Consider the following 23,522-nt stretch of genomic DNA (forward strand, 5'->3'; position numbering starts at 1 on the left):
CCTCTCCGTATCCCCATCCCCGCCCCGTGTCCCCCCCCGTGCCATGTCCCCAGCCCCTCTCGTGTCCCCGCAGAACCGGACGCCGCTGATGTTCCAGCGCATGGAGCCGCCGTCCCCCACGCAGGAGGGGACCCCGGGGCCGGACGCGGCGCCCACGGCCGAGCCGGGCGCGGGGCTGTAAGTGCCGCGGGGGCCCCATCCCACCCCCGCCCGGGGTGGGGGGCAGCCGGGAGGGGGCTGAGCCTCCTGTGACACCCCCCCCCCCCTCCCCAGGGCCACGCGCGACGGGGGCCTGAAGGAGAGTCAGTCCTGGGTCACCCAACGCGCCCAGGAGATGTTCCAGAAAACGGGCACCTGGAGCCCCGAGCGGGGACACCCCGAGGACGTCCCCAACAGCCGCCCCAACTCCCAGGTGAGGGGCTGCGCCAACCCCCCCCCCGCATCCCCCGAGCCCCGGCCGGATCCATGTCCCTCCATCCCCCATGTCCCCAAGGGTCCCCTGGGTCACATCTCCCCCACCTTCATCCATCCCCCGTGTCCCCGGGGGTCCCCTGAGCCCCATGTCCCCCACCTCCATCCATCCCCCATGTCCCCAAGGGTCCCCTGGGTCACATCTCCCCCACCTTCATCCATCCCCCGTGTCCCCGGGGGTCCCCTGAGCCCCATGTCCCCCATGTCCACCACTCCATGTCCCCATGGGTCCCTTGAGCCCCATGTCCCCCATGTCCACCTATCCCCCATGTCCCCAGGGGTCCCCTGAGCCCCATGTCCCCCATGTCCACCTATCCCCCATGTCCCCAGGGGTCCCCTGAGCCCCATCTCCCCCACATCCACCACTCCATGTCCCCATGGGTCCCTTGAGCCCCATGTCCCCCACACGTCCCTCCATCCCCCACGTCCCCAAAGGTCCCCTGTGCCCCATCTCCATCCATCCCCCGTGTCGCCAGGTGTCCCCTGAGCCCCATGTCCCCTGTGTCCCTCCACCCCCCATGTCCCCACCTGCACATCCCACATCCCTCCCCACGTCCCCTGCTGCCTGCCACCCCCCGGCCCCCACGTGGCACCTCGCTGTGCCCGGGGGGGGGGGGGGGGGCGAACGTCCCTGTTTTCGGTGCCACCCACCCTCACCCCCGCCTCAGTTTCCCCCCCTGACGCCCCCGTCCCCCCGCAGCTGGTGGAGATGCGCGAGATGGCGAAGGACGGCTACTCCGACAGCGACTACCTGCCCATGGAGGGCCACGGCCGCGCCGCCTCCATGCCGCGGCTCCCCGCCGAAAACCAGGTGAGGGGACCCCTTCCGGGGCGCCGCCATCCCTGTCACCCCCCCTGGCAGGCTCAGCAGCACGACCCCCCCCCTCCCACGCTGCCATGGCTTTAACGGGGGTGGGGGGGTGGCTTCTGGGGGGGCCGGGACGCCTGGTCCGCACTGTGGTGGCCGTGGGCAACGTGGTGCCGGTGGGGTGTGACCCTGCTGGTGGCCCTGGTGGCAGGAGCAACGTCCCGTGTGTCCCCCCCTCAAATGGCTGCAGCTGCTGGGCCGGGGGCTTCGGGGCGGGGGTGGGGGGGGGCATGAGCATGGCAGCAGCAGGCAGGGGGCTTTGAGGGGGGGGGGCATGAAGCTGGGGGAGAGGTGCTGCCTCCCCCACGCCGGGTCAGAGCTGTGGCCGTGGGGCAACCAAGTGGCCACCGGTCCCCGTGTGGGGACGTTCCTGCATCCGCTCCGGCGCAGTTGTGTCCGTTTTCCCCGCCCCCAGCAGACCCAAAGCTGGGGGGACGCCACGGCCACCACGGTCCCCGACGACGCGGATCGGCGTCCTCTGTGCCACCGGCTTTGGGGGTGTCCCCCCCACCTCCACGCGCCCTGGGGACAGGGACGGGGACAGGGATGCTCTGGCTGCTCTGCTCATGGCTGCTGCTGGCCCGGCCGGTGCTTGGCTCCGTGTGGGGGTGACCCCGGTCCCGCTCTGCCCCGTGTCGTCCCCCCCCCGTCCCCGTCCCCGTGTTTACTCTGGTCTCTCTCTCTCTCCCGGCTCTGCGGGCACCGCCTGGGCTGGCTCTAGCAGAGGAGGAAGGTCCGACCCCGAGGGAATAACCTCAGTGTAGGTACCGCCGGGCCCCGCCAGAGCCCCCCCGCTCCGCCTGCTCCTCCCCCGGCCCCTGCGGCCCCCCCCGCCGCCCTCTGCCTCCATCCCTCCCTCCCTCCATCGTTCCTTCCATCCATCCCTCTCTCCACCATTCCCTCCCTCCCTCCCTCCATCATTCCTGCCATCCCTCCCTCCATCGTTCCCTCCAACATTCCCTCCCTCCATCCCTCCCTCCATCCCTCCCTCCCTCCATCATTCCCTCCCTCCCTCTCTCCATCCATCCATCATTCCCTCCATCCATCCCTCCCTCCATCCATCCATCATTCCCTCCATCATTCCCTCCCTCCCTCCCTCTCTCCATCCCTCCATCCCTCCCTCCATCATTCCCTCCCTCCCTCCCTCCCTCCATCCATCCATCCATCCATCATTCCCTCCCTCCCTCTCTCCATCCATCCCTCCATCCATCCATCCCCCCATCCCCCCATCCCCCCATCCCCCCATCCATCCATCCATCCATCCATCCATCCATCCATCCCTCCATCCACCCATCCATCCATCCATCCATCCATCCATCCATCCTTCCATCCATCCATCATTCCCTCCCTCCTTCCACCATTCCCTCCTTCCCTCCATCCATGCCTCCCTGAATCCCTCCATCCCTCCATCCCTGTGTCCCTCCCTCCGTCCTTCCCTCCCTCCCTCCCTGCATCCCTCCATCTTTCCATTCCACCATCTGTCCCTCAATCCCACCTTTATTCGTCCCTCCATCCTCCTGTCCCCGAGTCCTTCTGTCCCCGTGTCCCTCTGTCCCTGTGTCCTCCCAGCCCGCTCTCCCTCCCTCCCGCTCTCTCTCCATCCAGGAACAGCCGCTCTCCTGCCTCTTTCCCGTCTGTCTGTCCATCCCTTCCCAGTCCCTGTCCCTGTCCCTGTCCCCGTCCCTGTCCCCGCCATCTCTGCCCCCCCCGTACCCTCCTCTTGTCCCCCCCCTCCATGTCCTGGGCCACCCGGACCCTCGTCGCTCCGTGTTCCAGCACCAGCGTGGCCAGCGAGGAGCAGCGTCCCCTTGTTCCCATCCCCTTGTCCCTGTCCCCCCGTCCCTGTCCCCATCCTCCCCTCCTTCCCCCCCCCCCCCCCGGTGGCCGGCGACGCTCAGGGGGCCCCGGCGGTGGCAGCGCAGCCCAATGGTTAGAGCAGCGGGGGGGGGTCTGTCCCAGGGGGCTGAGATGCTTCACCGGAGCTTGTCCGTCCCCAAGGCCATGGGGACGCAGTGACAGGGGACGTCGTGTCCCCCCCAACCCAGCTGTGGGACCCCCAGCACAGCGGGTCGGCCCCCGCCGAGGCTGGGGGCAATGGGGACATCGGGTGGCCCCTCAGGGCACGCGGTGGCTGCGGGAGGCGTGGGGACGTGTGGGGACACCCATCCTGCGGCAGCGGCAAGAGGGGACTGGGGCGGGAGGGATGGAGCCGGGGGGGCTGCGGGAGAGGGATGGGGCAGGATGGGGGAGGGGGGGATGGACAGCGGGAGGGAGGGATGGAGAGGTGAAGGGATGGACAGAGGGATGGACGGAGAGAGGGAGGGATGGATGGAGGGAGGGAGGGACGGATGGATGGATGGAGAGGTGGAGGGAGGGATGGAAGGAATGATGGATGGATGGAGGGATGGATGGAGAGGTGGGTGGATGGAGGGAGGGATGGAGGGATGGAGAGGTAGAGGGAGGGATGGATGGATGGGTGGATGGATGGAGGAGTGGATGGAGGGATGGACAGATGGATGAATGGAGGGAGGGATGGAGGGAGGGAGGGAGGGATGGATGGATGGATGGATGGATGGATGGATGGATGGATGGAGGGGTGGATGGAGGGACAGACGGATGGGTGAATGAATGGAGGGAGGGAGGGAGGGAGGGAGGGATGGATGGACGGATGGAGGGATGGATGGAGGGATGGATGGAGAGGTGGAAGGATGGATGGATGGAGGGATGGAGGGATGGATGGATGGATGGATGGAGGGATGGATGGAGAGGTGGAGGGAGGGATGGATGGATGGATGGATGGATGGATGGATGGATGGACGGATGGAGGGAGAGGTGGAGGGAGGGATGGATGGATGGATGGATGGAGGGATGGATGGAGAGGTGGAGGGAGGGATGGATGGATGGATGGATGGATGGATGGATGGATGGAGGGATGGATGGAGAGGTGGAGGGAGGGATGGATGGATGGGTGGATGGATGGATGGATGGAGAGGTGGAGGGATGGATGGATGGATGGATGGATGGGTGGATGGGTGGATGGATGGATGGATGGGTGGATGGATGTAGGGATGGATGGATGGATGGAGGGATGGATGGAGGGATGGATGGATGGATGGATGGATGTAGGGTTGTAGGGATGGATGTAGGGATGGATGGAGGGATGGATGGAGGGATGGATGGATGGATGGATGGAGGGAGGGAGGGATGGATGGATGGATGGATGGATGGCCGGAGGGATGAAGAGACACAAAGGGCCAGCCCAAGCAGGTAACTCTTCCCTCAAGCTCCCCCCACCGCAGGAGCCGGGTCCCCCCCCAGCCCCTCTGGGCTCCCCCGGACCGTCCCCGCTCTGCTCTCGCCCGCAGACCATCTCGGACGCCAGCCCCATGAAGCGCTCGGCCTCCATGCTGGGCCACCCGCGCGGCCGGGGCATCCGCCTGGACGACTACTCGCTGGAGCGCGTCATCCCCGAGGACGGGCAGCGGCACCACCAGCGCCGGCGGGACCGCGGCCACCGCACCTCCGAGCGCTCCCTCAGCCGCTACACCGACGTGGACACAGGTGGGACACACACACCACCCCGGGGTCACCCCCCCGTCTCTGCCCTCCCCTGGGCCACCCCGCACCTCCCGCCTGGGCACCCCGGGGCTCCCACCGTCTCCTCCCACCCCAGGTGTCCCCAAGGCCACCCTGGCCCTCTGGTGGGTCCCCATCGTCTCCCGGCCCAGCTGGCCCCAAGGCCACCACCTCTCCTCCTGCACCCTGCGTCCCCTGGGCCACCCCATCATCTCCACCACATCCATCTCCTGCTCTCCATGTCCCGTGGGACACCCCAACTCTGCCACCAAGTCCATCTCCTACACTCCATGTCCCCTGGGACACCCCATCACCTCCACTGGGTCCATCTCCTGCACCCACACATCCCCTGGGACACCCCATCTCCACCACATCCATCTCCTGCACCCGACATCCCCTGGGACACCCCATCACCTCCAACAGGTCCACCTTCTGCACCCCACATCCCCTGGGACACCCCATCTCCACCGGCTCCCCATCTCCTCCTGCACCCCATGTTCCCTGGGCCACCCCATCATCTCCACCACATCCACCTCCTGCCCCAGGTGTCCCCTGGGATACCCCATCCCTGCCACCAGATGTCCCCTGGGCCACCCCATCACCCCACCACATCCACCTCCTGCCCCAGGTGTCCCCTGGGCCACCCCATCTCCTCCAGTGGGTCCATCTCCTGCACCCCACGTCCCCTGCGACACCCCCTCTCTGCCACCACATCCATCTCCTGCACCCCACGTCCCCTGGGCCACCCCATCGTCTCCACCACATCCACCTCCTGCCCCAGGTGTCCCCTGGGCCACCCCATCTCTGCCACCAAGTCCCCACCTCCTGCCCCAGGCGTCCCCTGGGCCACCCCGTCTCCAGCGGCTCCCCGTGTCCTCCTGCACCCCCCTGTCCCCCAGGTGCCCCATCTCCTCCACCGCGTCCCCAACTCCTCCCGTGTCACGTCCCGTCTCCCCCCCCCCAGGGCTGGGCACGGACCTCAGCGTGACGACGCAGTCGGGCGACCTCCCCCCCAAGGAGCGGGACCCCGAGCGGGGCCGCGCCAAGGACCGCAAGCACCGGCACCACCACCACCACCACCACCACCACCACGGCCCCGGGGACAAGGACCGCTGCCCCCCCCCCCGAGCGCCACGACTACGGCCGGCCCCGCTCCCGCGACCGGCGCTGGTCCCGCTCCCCCAGCGAGGGCCGGGACCACCCAGCCCCCCGGCAGGTGGGTGCCCCCCCCCTCCGCTCCCCCCTCCGCCTCTAGGCACCACACGACAACACCCCCCCCCCCCCCAAACCCCTGGCGGGGGGTGCAAGGGCTGCATTCCCCCCCCCCCCGGCTGGGTCACCTGGCTTGGGGTTCAAGCGAAGACCCCCATCCCCAGGACACCGCCCCCCACCCCCCCCCAGCGCTGGGGAGGCTGATGGGGGCATTAGGACACCCCCCCCCCCCCCCCAAGCATCCATGGCCGCTTGGGGGGGTGGGGGTGGGGGAGGGGGTGTCCCAGCCCCCCCCTTGCCCATTCTGCCCACCCCAGTTTATACTGGTGGCATGCAGGATCCCAGTTACACCAGCAGAGCCCCCCCCCTCTCCCCCCCAGGTACCCCACCTTGGGGGTCCAGCCCCCCCCCCAGCACCCAGAGGGGGGGCAATGGAGGGTGGGGGGGGACACAAGCAGCCACCCCTCGGGGGGGGGGGGTCTGGGGGTGCAAGGGGGGGGGGGGGGGTGGCGGCGGTCGGCCGCGGCAACGCTTTGACCCCCTCCAGTTGCCCCCCACCACCCCCACCCCCTTTCCGTTCCCGCCCCCCCCCGTGCCCGTCCCCTGCCCGCACAGAGCCACCTCGCTTGGCCCCCCCGGTGCCCCCCCAGCTGCTTTTTTTTTTTTTTGGGGGGGGAGGGGGGGGGGCCTGCCTTGATTCACCTCTCTGTCTCCCCATCGCTGTGCTTTGGCTGCGCTGTCACGGCGAGGGGTGGCCCAGGTAAGCCACTCGGGGCCCCCCCCACCGTCTGCTCCGGCCCCCCCTCTCCAGGCTCCGGCGAACCCCCCACCCCCCCCACACATCCCCCATGACCACGCTGGAAAGTTTGGAACGAAGCTGCCCCCCCCTGCTTCCCCCCCCCCACCATCCTCCACCAGACCCCCCCCCCCCCCACAACCCGCACACCCCCGGTGGTGGTGGTGGTGGTCGTGGCGGGGCGGGGGGGGGGGGCACCGGACCCGGCTGGTCCCTGCGTGGGGACTGTTTTGGGGTGACGACCCCCCCCACACCCCATCTCCAGCCCCACTGCACCCCCTTCGCCCTGGAGGGGGCAGGAGCAGGACCATGGGGCTCCCCCCAGCCCAGGGTTGGGATGCTGGGACCCCCCCCCCCCCAGCCCGGAATGGGGGTGCACGGCCCCACGTGCCCAGGGTTGGGGGCGCAGGGACCCCCCCAGAGCCCTACATTGGGGTGCACAGCCCCACGTGCCCAGGGTTGGGGGGCGCAGGGACCCCCCCCAGCCCGGAATGGGGGTGCACGGCCCCACATGCCCAGGGTTGGGGTACAGGGACCCCCCCCAGAGCCCTACATTGGGGTGCACAGCCCCACGTGCCCAGGGTTGGGGGTACAGGGACCCCCCCCCAGCCCGGAATGGGGGTGCACGGCCCCACGTGCCCAGGGTTGGGGGCGCAGGGACCCCCCCAGAGCCCTACATTGGGGTGCACGGCCCCACGTGCCCAGGGTTGGGGGCGCAGGGGACCCCCCCCAGAGCCCTACATTGGGGTGCACAGCCCCATGTGCCCAGGGTTGGGGGCGCAGGGACCCCCCCCCCAGCCCTGAATGGGGGTGCACAGCCCCACGTGCCCAGGGTTGGGGGTGCAGGGACCCCCCCCCCCAGAGCCCTACATTGGGGTGCACGGCCCCACGTGCCCAGGGTTGGGGTACAGGGACCCCCCCCCCCAGCCCTGAATGGGGGTGCACAGCCCCACGTGCCCAGGGTTGGGGGCGCAGGGACCCCCCCCCCAGCCCGGAATGGGGGTGCACGGCCCCACGTGCCCAGGGTTGGGGGCGCAGGGACCCCCCCCAGCCCGGAATGGGGGTGCACGGCCCCACGTGCCCAGGGTTGGGGGCGCAGGGACCCCCCCCCCCAGCCCGGAATGGGGGTGCACGGCCCCACGTGCCCAGGGTTGGGGGCGCAGGGGACCCCCCCCCCAGCCCTGAATGGGGGTGCACGGCCCCACGTGCCCAGGGTTGGGGTACAGTGACCCCCCCCCCAGCCCGGAATGGGGGGTGCACGGCCCCACGTGCCCAGGGTTGGGGGTGCAGGGGACCCCCCCCCAGCCCTGAATGGGGGTGCACGGCCCCACGTGCCCAGGGTTGGGGGCGCAGGGACCCCCCCCCCAGCCCGGAATGGGGGGTGCACGGCCCCACGTGCCCAGGGTTGGGGGCGCAGGGACCCCCCCCCCCAGCCCGGAATGGGGGTGCACGGCCCCACGTGCCCAGGGTTGGGGGCGCAGGGACCCCCCCCCAGCCCGGAATGGGGGTGCACGGCCCCACGTGCCCAGGGTTGGGGGCGCAGGGACCCCCCCCCAGCCCGGAATGGGGGTGCACTAACTGGATCGGGGACCTCAGCCCTTCCAGCCGGGTTTGGGGGCACCCCACTAGTCCTTGGGGGGGGGGGCACGGCCCCTGCACTGAGGTTTGGGGGTGCACAGCCCCCCTCCCCCCCCCCCCAGAGGCCTGGGCTGGGTGACGCTTTGGGGTGCCCGGTCCTGTACCCCCCCCCCCAATAGGTGCCAGCGTCACCCCCCTTGGATTGGGGTGCAGGGACCCCCCCCACAATAGGCAGGGGGGGCACAGATATCTCCCCCCCCCCCCCAAAAGGCCTGAATGGGGGTGACCATCCCCTACACACCCCCCCCGGCCGGGTATCGGGGTGCACCGTCCCCCCCCCAGCACCGGATCGGGGCCCCCACCGGTCCCAGACTGGGGCACGCGGACCCCCAGTCCCTGCAGGTAAGGGATTGGGGGGGGCGGGAGGGGGGGTTCACGGCCCTCCCCCCCCCAGGTAAGAGATCGGTATCACCCCCCCCCCTGCAGGGCCCAGATCTGGGCCGGGGGGGGGGGGGGGGAGCGGGAATCACGACCCCCAAACCCCAGGTGTCGTTCCCCCCCACCCCCAAGTGACAGTTTGGGGTGCAGGGTGTGCCCCCCCCCCCCAAGGGACTTCCAAACTTCTCCAGCCCCCCCCCCCCCCTCTCTCCCGGCTGAACCCCGACCCCCCCCCCCCCCCCCCGCCCCGAACCCCCCCCCCCCTTTCCCGGAGCTTTGGTTTCTTTTGCCTTGCAGTGGCTTTGGGGAGGGGGGGGACGTGTCCCGGCAGCCCCCCCCCCACGTCCCTCCTCTCCCCTCGGCCCCCCCCCCATCCCTCCCCGCCCCCCCCCCTCCCCCCCCCCCCAGCCCACAGCCGCCTCCAGCCGCCCCGGCCCCCCCCCCACGTCCCCCCCCCCCCCCGCCTCTTCTCACTTCTCTTCCCCTCTGCTCTCTCGTTTGTTTTTTGTGTGTCGTGTCCCCCCCCCCACCCCGTGTCCCCGATGCTTTTCTCCGCCCCCCCGACCCCCCCCCCCATCCCCGCCTGCCCCCCCCCGTGTCTGCATGGGCCATGGCTGTGACACCCCCCCCCCCACTCCGTCTGTGATCCCTCATGGCTGTGACCCCCCCCCCCCCCGATGTCTCTGCTTGTCCCTGTGTCCCCCACGGCCGTGCCCACGCCCCGTGTCCTGTCCCCTTTGTCCCCCGTGTCCGTGTCCCCGCGTCCTTTCCGTGTCCCCCATGTCCATTCACCCCCGTGTCCGTGTTCCCCGTGTCCCCCATGTCCATTCCCCGCCATGTCCATTCCCCCCCCGTGTCCATGTCCCCCATGTCCATTTCCCCCCCCCCCGGGTCCGTGTCCCTGTGTCCGTGTCCCCTGTCTCCCATGTCTTTTTCCCCCTCCATGTCCGTGTCCCCCGTGTCCCCCATGTCCATCCCCCCCCGTGTCCCCCATGTCCCCCGTGTCCCCCATGTCCATCCCCCCCCGTGTCTGTGTCCCCCGTCCCCCACGTCCATTCCCCCCCCGTGTCCCCCATGTCCCCCACGTCCATTCCCCCCCCGCGTCCGTGTCCCTGTGTCCATGTCCCCCGTCTCCCATGTCTTTTTCCCCCTCCCCGTGTCCCCCATGTCCCCCGTGTCCCCCATGTCCATCCCCCCCGTGTCCGCGTCCCCCGTGTCCCCCATGTCCATTCCCCCCCCGTGTCCCCTATGTCCCCCACGTCCATTCCCCCCCGTGTCCGCGTCCCCCGTGTCCCCCACGTCCATTCCCCACCATGTCCCCCACGTCCATTCCCCCCCCGTGTCCGTGTCCCCCATGTCCCCCACGTCCGTTCCCCCCCCGTGTCCCCCACGTCCATTCCCCCCCCGTGTCCCCCATGTCCATCCCCCCCGTGTCCCCCATGTCCCCCACGTCCATTCCCCCCCCGTGTCCGCGTCCCCCGTGTCCCCCATGTCCATTCCCCCCCCGCATCCATGTCCCTGTGTCCATGTCCCCCGTCTCCCATGTCTTTTTCCCCCTCCCCGTGTCCCCCATGTCCCCCGTGTCCCCCATGTCCATCCCCCCCGTGTCCGTGTCCCCCGTCCCCCACGTCCATTCCCCCCCCGTGTCCGCGTCCCCCGTGTCCCCCACGTCCATTCCCCCCCCGTGTCCCCCATGTCCCCCATGTCCATTCCCCCCCCGTGTCCATGTCCCTGTGTCCATGTCCCCCGTCTCCCATGTCTTTTTCCCCCTCCCCGTGTGCCCCATGTCCCCCGTGTCCCCCATGTCCATTCCCCCCCCGTGTCCGTGTCCCCCATGTCCCCCACGTCCATTCCCCCCCCGTGTCCCCCACGTCCATTCCCCCCCCGTGTCCCCCATGTCCATCCCCCCCGTGTCCCCCATGTCCCCCACGTCCATTCCCCCCCCGTGTCCGCGTCCCCCGTGTCCCCCATGTCCATTCCCCCCCCGCGTCCGTGTCCCTGTGTCCATGTCCCCCGTCTCCCATGTCTTTTTCCCCCTCCCCGTGTCCCCCGTGTCCCCCATGTCCATTCCCCCCCCGTGTCCGCGTCCCCCGTGTCCCCCATGTCCATTCCCCCCCCGTGTCCCCCATGTCCATCCCCCCCGTGTACCCCATGTCCCCCACGTCCATTCCCCCCCCGTGTCCGCATCCCCCGTGTCCCCCATGTCCATTCCCCCCCCGTGTCCGTGTCCCCCATGTCCCCCACGTCCATTCCCTCCCCGTGTCCCCCACGTCCATTCCCCCCCCGTGTCCCCCATGTCCATCCCCCCCGTGTCCCCCATGTCCCCCACGTCCATTCCCCCCCGTGTCCACGTCCCCCGTGTCCCCCACGTCCATTCCCCGCCATGTCCATCCCCCGCCGTGTCCGTGTCCCCCCCCCCCCGCCCCCCCCCCGTCCCCCGCCGTGATCCCCGGTGTCTCGGTGTTGCTGTAGGGCAGTAGTTCGGTGAGCGGCAGCCCGGTGCTCTCCACCTCGGGGACCAGCACCCCCCGCCGCGCCCGCCGCCAGCTCCCGCCGACCCCCGCCACGCCGCGGCCGCACGTCTCCTACTCCCCCGCCGCCCGCCGACCCCCCCCCGCCGCGCCGCCCCCCGCCCGCGGGCCCCGCCGCCCCCCGCCGCCCGCCGCCGCCGCCCCCGCCTCGCCCCGCGCCCCCCGACCCGCCGCACGATGGACCGACCCCCCCCGAGGCACCCGCGACCCGGAGACGACGCTCGACGGACGCCCCCCCCCACGGGCCCCCCGCGGCGGCGGCGGCGGCGGGGGGGGAGGACCGGGCCCGTCGCCCCCCCGGCCCGGCCGGCGGTTGCCCAACGGCTACTACCCGGGGCACGGCGGCGGGAAGGGGCGACCCGGTCTCCGCGACCCCTACAGCGAGACGGACGATGACTGCTGCTAGCGGCGCCTCCCCACGACATATCGCGACAGGGCGCCGCGACATACCGCGGCGTAAGGGGCGGGGGGGGCGGGGGGGGAAGGTGCGGACGTCGCCACAACCCGCCCCCCCCCCCGCCGCCCGCTCCCGGGGCTATGGATGAGTTTTATCATCTGGAGGAGCCGCCGCCGACGCGGGGGGGGGTGGTGGCACCGGGGACACCCCCCCCCGCCCCCCCCGCCAAAACAAACATCGTCACCCCCCCCAACACCCCCAATCCCCGGAGCCCCGGGCCGGGAGGAGCCGCCGGGGCGGGAACGGGCCGCGGGAAGCGGATCCCCGCGGGGGGGGGGGGAGGCACCGGGACCCAGGCACCGGGCACCGGCACTGCCGGATCCATCCCCCCCCCCCCGCCCGAGGCACGGAGGCGGCGGGGGCCGGGGCTGCCGCCATTGCATGAACCGAGTTACCGAAAAGAGAAATAAAGAGAAAAAAAAAAAAAAAGACAAAAAAAAAAAAAAAAGACAAAAAAAAAAAAACAACCCAACCCCGAATTCCCCCCCCCCCTCTCCTTCCCCCCCCCCCCCCCCGAACAGACGAAACCATTAAAAAAAAGAGGAATTTTGGATCGAGCCCTTCTCGCTCCTTCCCGGGATCGGGCCCCGGGGGGGGGGGTGTGGTGCTGGCGGGGGGGTGCCGGGGCGGCTCGTTCCCCCCCCCCCCTCCCGCCCCCCAGGGCCGCCCCCTCCCCCGCCGCAGGAACGAGGAAACGCCGCGGCCCCGCCCGGAGCACCGGGGACACCGCGAGGGGGAAGGGGGGGGGCGGGGGGGGGGGGTGTCACCACACGGGGCGGGGGGGGGGACGGGGACACGGGACCCCCCTGCAGCCAGCAGCATCCCCCCGCCCCGGGAGGGGTCCCCCGGTGGGAACGGGGCGGCCGTTTGAGCCCCCCTCCCCCCCGTTGGGGGGGGGGACGGGCCGGTCCCACTTGGGGGGGGGGCCCTGCACCCCCCAGCCCAGCTCAGCCGCGGGGATGGGGGGCGGGGGGGGGGGGGCGGGTTAATCAGGAACCACCCCCCCCCCCCCCCCTTTCCACCCCCCCACCCCGCCGGGGGACCCGGGCATCCGGGCGCCTGCCCTGCCCCCCCCCGGCCCAACCCCCGCGTGGGCGGCACGTGGAGCTTCCCGGAACCGAGGGGGGGGGGGGGGGGTTTCCCTGCCTGGATCCGCCCCCCCGCGGGACGGGGGTCCCCCCGCCCCCGGGGCAGGTGCCGGATATTTCCCCCCCCCCCCCCCCATATCCTGGCCCGAGGGGGGGAAACTGAGGCAGGGAGGAAGTGGGGGGGGGGAACCGATCTCCCCCCCCCCCCCCCCCCCCCCCCGGCCCGAAACCCCCGTTGCCCAAAAAAGAACGTTTTTCCCCAAAGTTGGGGGTAGAAACGCCCCAAGCGGCCCCGAGACACCCCCCCGCCCCGAGAATGCAGCCGTTCCCCCCGGAAACCCCTTTGTCCCCCAAATTGGGGGGCGGGGGGGGGGCACCGATATTGGTGTCACAGGGACACAGAGCATGGCCCCCCCCCCGCTCCTCCTCCTCCCCCCCCGACACCCCGAGGCAGCAGCTGCACAAACCCCACCTTTATTTCATTAACAAAATAATAATTAAACAAAAACGGGGGGGGGGGGGGGCAGGGCCAGCCTGGATCCCCCCCCAGCACGACACAACCACCGATCTGGCGGGGGGGGCCCACCGGGGGCCGCTAGAGTCCGTGTGTCCCGGGGTGGGGGGGGGAGATATTGTCCCCGTGTCCCCCCCCGTACCTGTTCCGAGTGTCCCCGGGGGGGGGGGGGGGGGTAATTTCTCCCCGTGTCCCCCCCCGTATCGGTTCCGAGTGTCCCGGGGCGGGCGGGAATTGTCCCCGTGTCCCTCCGGTACGAGTCCCGCGTGTCCCGGGGGGTTTCTCCGTGCCCCCTCCCTGTGTCCCGAGGGGTCTCCGTGTCCCCGGCGGGGCGGGGGGTCTCCGTGTCCCCCGGGGGGGGTGTCTCCGGGGGTCTCAGCACGCCCCGACGGCGCGGAGCAGGAGCCCGAAGGCGGCGGCGGGCGGCCCCGAGCAGCGGCCGGGGGGTCCCGGGGGGAGCGGCGGCTCCTCCGCCTCCAGCCGCGCCCGTTTGCTCGGTACCGGCGCCGGTCCCGGCCCCCCCGAGCCGCTGCTCCGCCGCTTGCGGCCGGTCCGAGGCGCCAGGGGGGTTCCGGGGGAGCGGGGGGCGGCGGGGGGCAGCGCTGGGGGGGCAGCGGGGAGGCGGCGGCAGCCTCGGGGCGCTCGGAGGGTCGCGGTACCGGCTCGGGGAGTCCTGGGGGTGGTCGCGGTTGGCGGCGTCCGGGGTCGGTGGGCTCGGGGGGTCCCGGTCGTTGCGGGGGTCCCGGCTCGGTGGGCTCGGGGGATTCCCCCGGTCCTGAGCGCTCCGAGGGTCCCGGTTCTGAGCGCTCGGGGGGACCCGGTCCGGTGGGCTAAGGGGGTCCCCCCGGTCCCGGTCGCTGCGGGGGTCCCGGTTCGGTGCGCTGGGGGGGTCCCAGGCCGGTCGGCTGAGGGGGTCCCCCCGGTTCTGAGCGCTCTGGGGGTCCCGGTCCTGGACGCTGTGGGGGTCCCCGTTCGGCGGTCTCGGGGGGGTCCCGGTTCTGAGCGTTCTGGAGGTCCCGGTCGCTGCGGGGGTCCGGGGTCGGTGCGCTGGGGGGGGCCCAGGTCGGTCGGTTGAGGGTGTCCCCCCGGTTCGGGGCGCTGCGGGGGTCCCGGTTCGGTGGGCTGGGGGGGGCCCAGATCGGTCGGATGAAGGGGTCCCGGTCGCTGCGGGGGTCCCGGTTGGTCGTTCCCGGTGTCTCCCCCCGTTGCGGGTCGCTGTTACCGGCGGGGCGGCCGGGCGCGGCGCTCGGCGGGGTGTCGGTGGGGGGTGGTCCCGGTTGCGGGGGGGTACCGGCGGCGGCCCGGGCGGTGAGGTAGCGGTGCCGGGCGGCGCGGAGCAGCAGCGAGAGCTGGAGGCTGCGGTGGAGGCGGAGGCCGCCGCGCTGCAACCGGCCCCGGTGGAGCTTCCACACCGACACCGTCAGCAGCCGCTGCGCCTCCTCCATGGCGGCGGCGCCGGCACCGGCACCGGACTGCGGCGGGGCCGCCCCCGGGGCTGACACCTTATACCGGCCCCTCCCGCCCCCCCCCGCTCCGGTCCGCCCCCGCCATCTCCACCCCCCCCCCCCCGACCTTCCCGCATCCGGCCCCGCGGCGCCGGGGGACGGAAATGCCGCGGGGGGGGGGCAATGCCGGGGAGGGGGGGGGGCTGCTCTGAAAGCCGGGGTGGGGGTCCCTGTGCCCGCCCCCCCCCCGAGCTGAGGGGCCCTGTGTCCCCATGGGGTGGGGCGTCCTTCTGCCCCCCCCCCCGGGCTGGGGGTCCCTGTGTGTCCCCCCCCGCCGGAGTGAGGGGGTCCCTGTGCCCCCCCCCCCCGAGCTGAGGGTCCCTGTGTCCCCATGGGGGGGGGGGGGGGGGTCCCTGTGTCTCCTTCGGGTGGGGGTCCCTGTGCCCCCCCCCCGCCCCCGCCGGAGTGAGGGGGGGACGGGGTCCTTGTGCCCCCCCGAGGTTGGAGGTCCCTGTGTCCCCATGGGGTTGGGGGGGGGGGGGGGGCTCCTCTGTCCTCTGGAATGGGGGTCCCTGTGCTCCCCCCCCCCCCCCCGAGCTGGGGCTCCCCGTGTCCCCCCCCCCCCGCCGGAGTGAGGGGGTCCCTGTGTCCCCCCCGGGGATGGGGGGTATCCCGTGTGCGCCCCCGAGCTGGGGGGGGATCCCCGTGTCCCCCCCCGCCGTGGGGTGGGGGGGGTCCTCCGCAGCACCGGGGAGGGGGGTGTCGGGTGTTACACGGGGATCCCCCCGCCTCCCTCCCGCCCCCGTGACGTCACCGCCGCCGTTTCCATGACTATATAAGGGGCCGGTGACACCGGGAAGGGGGCGGGGACGCGCGCGGGGGGGGGGGGGCAGCGGCCTTCCGCCTGCCCAAATAAGGAGAAATGGGCGGGGCGAGGGGGCGGGGCTGGAGGAGGAGCCCCGCCCCCTCCGGCAGCCGGGCGCGAGTCCCGGGCCTTGCACGAGCCTTGCACGAGCCTTGCACGAGCCTTGCACAAAACACCGGGCATTTCACAAGCACGGGGTCTCTCGCACGAGCGCTTGTGCAAGCACCGAGCCTCGCACGAGCACCGTCCCTCGCGCAGGCCTCGCACGACCCTCGCACGACCCTCGCACGAGCACCGTCCCTTGCACGACCCTCGCACGAGCGCCCGGCCTCGCACGACCCTCGCACGACCCTCGCACGAGCACCGTCCCTTGCACGACCCTCGCACGAGCGCCCGGCCTCGCACGACCCTCGCACGACCCTCGCACGACCCCCCAGCCCCGCGTGCGCACGGGGGCCCTGCACCAGCACCGGCTGCTGCACGACCACCCGCCCTCGCACGAGCGTTGCACGAGCGCCGTTCCTCGCCCACCAGCCAAGAGCAGCAGCCCCCACATCCCCCCCCCCGCCCCAGCCCCTTTGGGCCCCCTCCCCCCGGCGTGTGCACACGCGCATGCAAACCCCCCCCCCCCCCCAGCAGGCGGGAGGCGGGGGCTGTTACAAACTCTCTGTGTTTTATTTTTCACTATTAACATTTCTGCAGTCCCTCTCCGCCCTCCTACAGCAGTTCATGTGCAATTCTCCAGGCGAGTCGGGGGGGGGCCGGGGGGGGGGCCGGGGTTTTGGAGGGGGGGGGGGGGGCGGGGGGCACCAGGAACGGGCGTCTTGGCACTTCATAACACAGGACAGACACTGGCGGCCCCGGGGGGGGGTGGGGTTGGGGGCCACGGGGAGGGGGAAAGGGGAAAAAGGGGAGGGGGGGGGAAGCGCAAGCCCGGGGGGGGGTCCATGCTGCCGGGACGCCGCCGCGCGCGCTCCCTCTTCTGTACAGCTTTTTTTTGGGGGGGGGAATAAAGAAAAAAGGGGAAACAAAAAAGCCCCGACCCCGCCGGGGTTTGGGGAGGGGGTTGGAAGGAGGGGGGGGGGGGGCTCTCCAAGCACCCACGGGGCCGGGGGCGGGGGGACACAGAGCGGGGACCCCCCTTGCAGGGCTGAGACCGGTGCAACTCATCACAGGGGGGAAAGGGGGGGGAAACTGAGGCACGGGATAAAGAGGGGGGGGGAATCCAGGCGTCCGGGGTGGGGGTGGTGTGAGAAAGTGGGGAGGGGGGGGGTGGTGGGGGGTCCTGTGGCCCCCCCACCGCCACCCCCTGCGGGGAGGGGGCCGGGGGGGTTTGGCACGGAGCGGTGAGATAGTGGAGACGCGATCGGAGCCCGGGGCCGGGCAGCGGGTAAGGCACTTGACCGAACGACGTCAGGAGACCTGTTGGGGGGCTGCCGGGGGGGGAGGGCGGGGGGGGGGGGCGGATACCTGGGTTCCCTCCCAGCGTCCCCCCCCGCCTCAGTCTGCACAGAGCCGGGGGGGGGGGGGGGGAGCCATCACACAGTGCCTCAGTTTCCCCCTTCGGGCTCGGAGTAAAGCCGGCGCAAAGCCCTGGTGCGGTGGGGAAGAGCCAGGGCTGGGGGGGGCCCCCTGTCCCCCCCACCCCATCCCGGACCCCCCCTGCAGAGGTGGGGACTCCCACCTGCGCCCCCCCTCCCCAGATCACCCCTGCCCGGCCACTCCCAGGGTGTCCCCGTGTCCCCCCACCCCCGCGCTGACAGACCCCCCGGGGGGGGCTAACGAAGGAGGGGGCTAACGAGGAGCAGCAGCCTTTAACCCCGCAAGGGGGTCTCGTCCCCATCAGGGGGGTCCCATCCCCATGGGGGGGCCACACACACGTCCCCCTCCAGCCGAGGGGGGGCACAGACTGGTGACACCCCCCTTTCTGCCGGGGTGGGAGGAGCTGGGGACAAGGGGGGCACCCGGGCAACGCAGGGTTGGGGGGGGGACACACACGTGCCATCGCCTGGGGACAAACGCAGACACCTGGAGAGATGCCACCCCCGGGGAGGGGACAGGGGGGACCCGGAGAGACGTGGGGACCTGGGGGGGGGGACGGGACACACACGTGATCACCTGGAGAGACTCTGGCCCCGGGGGGGGGGGGGGGGAACACGGGGGACCTGGGGGACACATGCAGGCGCCTGGGGGGGGACGCCGGGACAGGGGGGACCGAGGCGAACGCATGGGGTTGCCCAGAGAGATGCCGGTCCCCCGTGGGGGGGGACATGGGACACGGGGGGGACACATGCGGTTGCCTGCAGAGACAGTGACCCCGGCGGGGGGGACACGGGGGACCCACGCGGGTGCCTGGAGAAACGTCGTCCCTGGGGAGGGGACCTGGGGGAGGACGTGGGGGCCCCCAGAGGCGACACGGGGCACCCGGGGGGGGGCCAGGAGAGACGCTGGGCCCCGGGGAGGGGACACGGGACCTCGTCAACTCGTGCCCGAGCAGCACCCCGGGACCCCCAAAACTGCTGAGGGGGGGGCGGCCGGGCCGAACCGAGCCGTTGCCGCCCCCCCCAAGCCCCAAATCCCACGGGGAGGGGACCGGACCCCACGCCCGGGGGTCCCATAGCGGCACGGGGGCCCTCCCCGGGTGGGTCCCTGCCCCTTGGGGGGGGACGACTAACCCCCAGGGGAGCCCTGCCCCGAGGGGGTGCCCGCCTGGGGGGGGGTCTCTACACCCACAGGGGTCCCTACACCGTCACAGGGCTCTACCCAGGGCGGGGTGCCCGCCCCGCGGGGGTCCCTCCACCGGCGGGGGGTCCCGACCCGGCCGCAGGGCGTCCCTACCCGGGATGGGGGTCCCAGGAGGGGGGCGGGGGGGGTCACTGCAGGCCCTCCCCGGGGGGCGCCCGCCTCGCCCTCGTGGCCGCCGGGCTCGAAGGGGGGCTCGGGGCCCATGATGTCGGGCTCCAGCTTGCCGGCGTCGTTGATGAAGGAGGTGTAGGAGTCGCCCTCGGCCATCAGCAGCTTCAGCTTCAGCTTCGGCATCCAGCTCTTGCGCACCACGCGCCGGGCGTTGGTGCACATGTCGGCGGCGATGGCGTTCATCTCGCTCTCCTTGAAGTTGGGGGCGAAGTTCTGGCAGTAAACTGGGGGCGGGGGGGAGGAAGGGAATGGACAACAGGGTCGCAGCCAGCCCACGGTGTCCCCCCCAGCAGCCCGCCACCGCCCGCCCCGGGGGGAGGTCGTTAGAGGGGTTTTGCTCAGGGGCACGAAGCTGCGTCTCTTGCTCCTTTTTACAGCTGGAGCGCCCTGTCCCCGTGGTGCCCCCAGCCCTGGGGTCTGCCTTGTCCCCTGTCACCCCCTTTCTGGGGTCCCCCCAGCCCTGGGGTCTGCCCTGTCCCCTGTCACCCCCCTTCCTGGGGTCCCCCCAGCCCTGGGGTCTGCCCTGTCCCCTCTCCCTGGGGTCTCCCCAGCCACGGCGTCTGCCTCATCCCCTCTTATCCCCTCTCCCTGGGGTCCGCCCTGCCCCGGGGTCTGCCCTGTCCCCTGTCATCCCCTCCCTGGGGTCCCCCCTGCCCCGGGGTCTGCCCTGTCCCCTCTTGTCCCCTCTCTAGGGTCCCCCCCAGCCATGGGGTCTGCCCCATGCCCTCTCATCCCCTCTCTGATGTCCCCCCAGCCCTGAGTTCTGCCCTGTCCCCTGTCGTCCCCTCCCTGGGGTCCCCCAAGCCATGGGATCCACCCTGTCCCCTCTCTCTGGGGTCCCCCCAGCCCTGAGGTCTGCCCTGTCCCCTGTCGTCCCCTCCCTGGGGTTTGCCCTGTCCCCTCTCCCTGGGGTCCCCCAGCCCCAGGGTCTGCTCTGTCCCCTCCTGTCCCCTCTCTCTGCAGTGCTCTAACCCTAGGGCCCCCCCCTGCCCCCCCAGCATCCCCTCTCTGGGGTCCCCACCCCCTGTCCCTATGGGTCCCCCAGTCCTGGGCTCCCCGCTGTCCCTCTTTCCCTGGTGTCCCCCATCCCTGGTGTCCACCTCCGCCCTGGGGTGTCCCTTGTCCCCCCACTCACACTTGACGGCGTGCAGGACCCGGCTGTCCAGCGGCTTCCGACTGGGGTCATTGGTGGAGGAGCGGATGCCGGTGCCGCAGCTGTTGGCCAGGGTGTTACTGGCGAGGGGACGAAAAACGGGGTGAGAACCCAGGCGTCTGCCCCCCCCCCTCCGCCCCCAGGATCCCAAAACCGGGGTGGGGGGAGAAGCCGGGCGCCCCCGTCCCCACTCACCGGTCGAAGAAGGACGCCAGGAGCCGCCGCAGCAGGACTTTGTGCCGCGTCCCCGCGCTGACGTGGCAGTTCATCAGCTGCGCCCCGCGTGATGTAGACGTTGGTGCCTGAGTAGGGGGGGGACACGACACGGTGGTGGGGGGGGGGTGGGGGGTGAGCAGGGCCAGGCACTCCCGTGGGGACCACCCCCCCCCCCCCACCCCCACCCCGCAGGGACCCCCGAAAAAACCCCGGGCGCACCCGTGACGAGCTCCAGCTTCTCGGCGGGGTCCCCCTCGTCGTAGAGCTTGGGGTGGCAGCGGTTCCCGATCTGGTTGATGAGCTCGGCCGGCAGCGAGGCCAGGTCCTGCCGCACACGCACCCCGGTTGCGCGACTCCGAGGTGGCCTGGTCCGGCAGCGCCTCCACCTTCTCCGCGGCTGGAGGGGGGGGGGGGGGGGACGGGATGGGATGGGACGGGACACGGCGGGGGCCGGTGGGGCAGGGGACGGGGGACATGGGGAGGGGGACACGGTGACAGCTCCATTCATGGCCACGAGCTCCCCATTCACGGCCACGAGCTCCCCACAACCATCGCCAGGGGGTGGGTGGAGCCCCACCGGGCCCCGCCCCCTTCTCTCAGCCCCGCCCACTCGCCATTCACAAGCCACACGCAAACGGGGGGGGTGGAGCCATCAGGCCACGCCCTGCACCCATTTGTCGGGGTGGGGCTTCAGTTGGCTCCTCCCCCCCCCCCGCACAGCCATGCCTTAAGGGGTGGGGCCACAAGCCACACCCATGTGGAGCCACACCCCCTTTAGCTCCACCCCCAGACCATGGAAACCACTCCCACTTCCAGCCCACACACACCCCCCCCGGGGGTGTGAGCCTCAGGTGACCACACCCAAGAAAACTCTCCCTTGGCCACACCCCTTCCTGGGCCACACCCCAGAGCCGACCACGCCCCTGGAGGTGGAGCCCCAATTGACCACACCCCTCCCCAGCCACGCCCCAGGAGGTGCATTGGGTAAGCACAGCGTGTAGGCGGAGCCCTGACTGGCCACACCCCCACCGCGGGCAGGGCCTAAAGGACCACGCCCACAGTGGGCGTGGCCTCAAATGACACCACCCAGCATGGGCGGGGCCCTGACTGGCCACACCCCTCATGGAAGGGGCCTTTAAATGACCACACCCAGCGTGGGCAGGGCCCAAACGGACCGCACCCCACAGTGGGCGTGGCCTTAAATGACCACACCCGGCGTGGGTGGAGCCCCGGGTTGACCACACCCAAGCTGGGTGTGGCTTCAGGAGGACACACCCAGCATGGGCGGGGGCTCAATGGGCACCACGCCCCTCCAGACACGTACGTCCACCCCTTCCCCAAAGCAAACCCCAGGGATGCCCCCTCCTCTGACCACACCCACGGGTGGGGGGCTCCCTAGACCACGCCCAGTGGGTGTGGTCACTCCCGACCACGCCCTGCCCCCCCTTCCCGGTGGGCGGAGCCTCACCTGCCTGCCCCACGTTCATCATGCTGTACATGGTGTACATGTTGCAGATCTGGCGGTACTGCTCGTCCGAGCCTTCCTCGCCCCCGTCCTCCTCCTCGTCCTCCTCGTTGTGGAAGGAGCCGGGGCTGTCGCTCGTGTAGGCGCTGGAGGTGCCGCCCGGGGCTGGTCTGGTCGGCCGAGCTGGGGCCGGGGGCCGCCGCCGTGGCCGCCGCGGCGGGGGGCTGCGGCTGGCGGCCCGGCTCGGGGGCGGAGAATTTGGCCATCTTGCGGCTGCCGTTGCCGCCGGCGGCGCCGTCCTTGGGCCGCCGTCCCAGAGGCGCTTGACCACGAAGGTGCACTGCACCCCCGTCGGGCTCGCCCTGCTCCGTCTTCACCCGCGAGACCAGGGGCAAGGCGGCGGCGCCCGAGGGCCACCCCGAGGTCTGGGCCACGGGGCTCTGGGGCTCGGAGGAAGGCGCCTCCTCGCCGTGCAGCCCCTGCGAGTCGCAGCTGGGCGAGCTGACCTTGAGGAAGAACTCAGTCCCCTTCTCCATGATCTCCTGGATCTGCAGGAAGCCGGCCGTGTACATCAGCAGGAACTGGTCGCCCATGTTCATGCTCAGCCGCCCCGTGTAGCAGAAGCTGAGGATCTGCTGGAAGGACTGGGGCTGCACGGCGGCCGGCAGCTCCACCACCGCGCTCTTGCTGCTGTTGAAAAGGTCTCGGAAGTAGGAGCTGCTGGCGGCCAGCACGGCCCGGTGCGCCTTGAACGCGTGGCCCTTCACCACCACCGAGACGTCGCAGTACAGCCCCTGCAGCCGCTGCTCGTTCAGGCACTCCAGGATGCTGTTCCCGAAGTTGGGGATCTCCATCTGCAGCGTCTGAGCCATGGCGGGAGCCGACGGGGGCCTGCGGGGACGGGGAAGGGGACACGGGGGGACCCAGGGAGAGGGATGGACACGTGGGGACGGGGACACAGGGAGCAGGGCAGGCATGGGGGACACGGGGACCATGGACGCGGATACACAAAGAGTGAAGCAGATACGGGGGACACGCAGGGACATGGGGGACACAGGGATGATGGACACGGATAGGTAGTGAGGCACATATAGGGGACACGTAGGGACGTGGGGGACACAGGGATGATGGACACGGATACATAAAGAGTGACGCAGATATGGGGGACACACAGGGACATGGGGGACACACAGGGACCATGGACACGAATCCGTAAGGAGCGAGGCAGATATGGGGGACACGCAGGGACATGGGGACAGAGGGACAATGGACACAGACACATAAGGAGCGAGGAAGATATGGGGGACACAGAGCATGGGGTTGATGGGGGGACAAGTGGGGACAGGGAGAAAGGGAGTGGGGGCAGAAATAGGGGACACGCAGGGACAGGGGGGACACAGGGACCATGGGGGCAGATACATAAAGAGTGAAGCAGATATGGGGGACGCAGAGGGACATGGGGGACACAGGGACCATGGCCACGGACACAAAAGGAGCGAGGCGGATATGGGGGACGCACAGGAACAGGGACACAGGGCACGGGGTAGACATGAGGGACACGCGGGGACAGGGACAAAGGGAGCGGGGCAGACAGGGAGGACATGTGGGGACATGGTGGGGGGACACGGACACAGAGGGAAGGGGGGCAGACGTGGGGGACACATGGGAACGCGGAGCCAGGGAGCAGCGCGGGAGCACAAGGGACGCGTGGATCGGGGCAGGGACGTGGGGGGGGGACACAGCGGTGACGGGGAGCAGAGCAGGGACGTGGGGGGGACACATCGAGACACGTGGAGAGGGGCAGAGACGTGAGGGGGACGGGGACAGGGGAGGGGGACGGGGACAGAGGAGGGGGACGGGGACAGAGGAGGGGGACGGGAGTTAGGTACAGCCCCATGGGGGTCCAGCGACCCCCCCAGGCACCCACCCGTGG

The 23,522-nt window shown here is 71.5% G+C and overlaps 3 protein-coding genes across 3 annotated transcripts in view; 1 reads left to right on the top strand and 2 right to left on the bottom strand.

The window, feature by feature from the left end:
• The window catches only part of CACNA1A (calcium voltage-gated channel subunit alpha1 A), a 30,442-nt gene extending 18,566 nt beyond the window's left edge, over positions 1-11,876 (top strand). Inside the window, 8 exon segments of the mRNA XM_063318960.1 lie at positions 74-177; positions 274-412; positions 1,172-1,282; positions 2,064-2,099; positions 4,705-4,900; positions 5,880-6,031; positions 6,033-6,131; positions 11,412-11,876. Coding sequence (XP_063175030.1) covers positions 74-177; positions 274-412; positions 1,172-1,282; positions 2,064-2,099; positions 4,705-4,900; positions 5,880-6,031; positions 6,033-6,131; positions 11,412-11,876 — 1,302 coding nt within the window.
• Positions 11,877-14,227: 2,351 nt separating this feature from the next.
• Positions 14,228-15,045, bottom strand: LOC134507996 (proline-rich proteoglycan 2-like). The gene has a single exon (XM_063319006.1). It carries the CDS (start codon positions 14,972-14,974, stop codon positions 14,360-14,362), a length of 615 nt encoding a protein of 204 aa, XP_063175076.1. The 5' UTR covers positions 14,975-15,045; the 3' UTR covers positions 14,228-14,359.
• Positions 15,046-17,457: 2,412 nt separating this feature from the next.
• Positions 17,458-23,522, bottom strand: part of NACC1 (nucleus accumbens associated 1) — a 6,517-nt gene continuing 452 nt past the window's right edge. Inside the window, 10 exon segments of the mRNA XM_063318897.1 lie at positions 17,458-18,979; positions 19,891-19,988; positions 20,104-20,186; positions 20,188-20,210; positions 20,344-20,489; positions 20,491-20,521; positions 21,593-21,752; positions 21,754-21,879; positions 21,882-21,938; positions 21,940-22,480. Of these exon segments, the coding sequence (XP_063174967.1) occupies positions 18,510-18,979; positions 19,891-19,988; positions 20,104-20,186; positions 20,188-20,210; positions 20,344-20,489; positions 20,491-20,521; positions 21,593-21,752; positions 21,754-21,879; positions 21,882-21,938; positions 21,940-22,461 (1,716 nt within the window). The 5' untranslated portion in view covers positions 22,462-22,480 and the 3' untranslated portion in view covers positions 17,458-18,509.

The sequence above is a fragment of the Chroicocephalus ridibundus genome, chromosome 29 (assembly GCF_963924245.1).
Source record: "Chroicocephalus ridibundus chromosome 29, bChrRid1.1, whole genome shotgun sequence".
Lineage (NCBI taxonomy): Eukaryota > Metazoa > Chordata > Aves > Charadriiformes > Laridae > Chroicocephalus > Chroicocephalus ridibundus.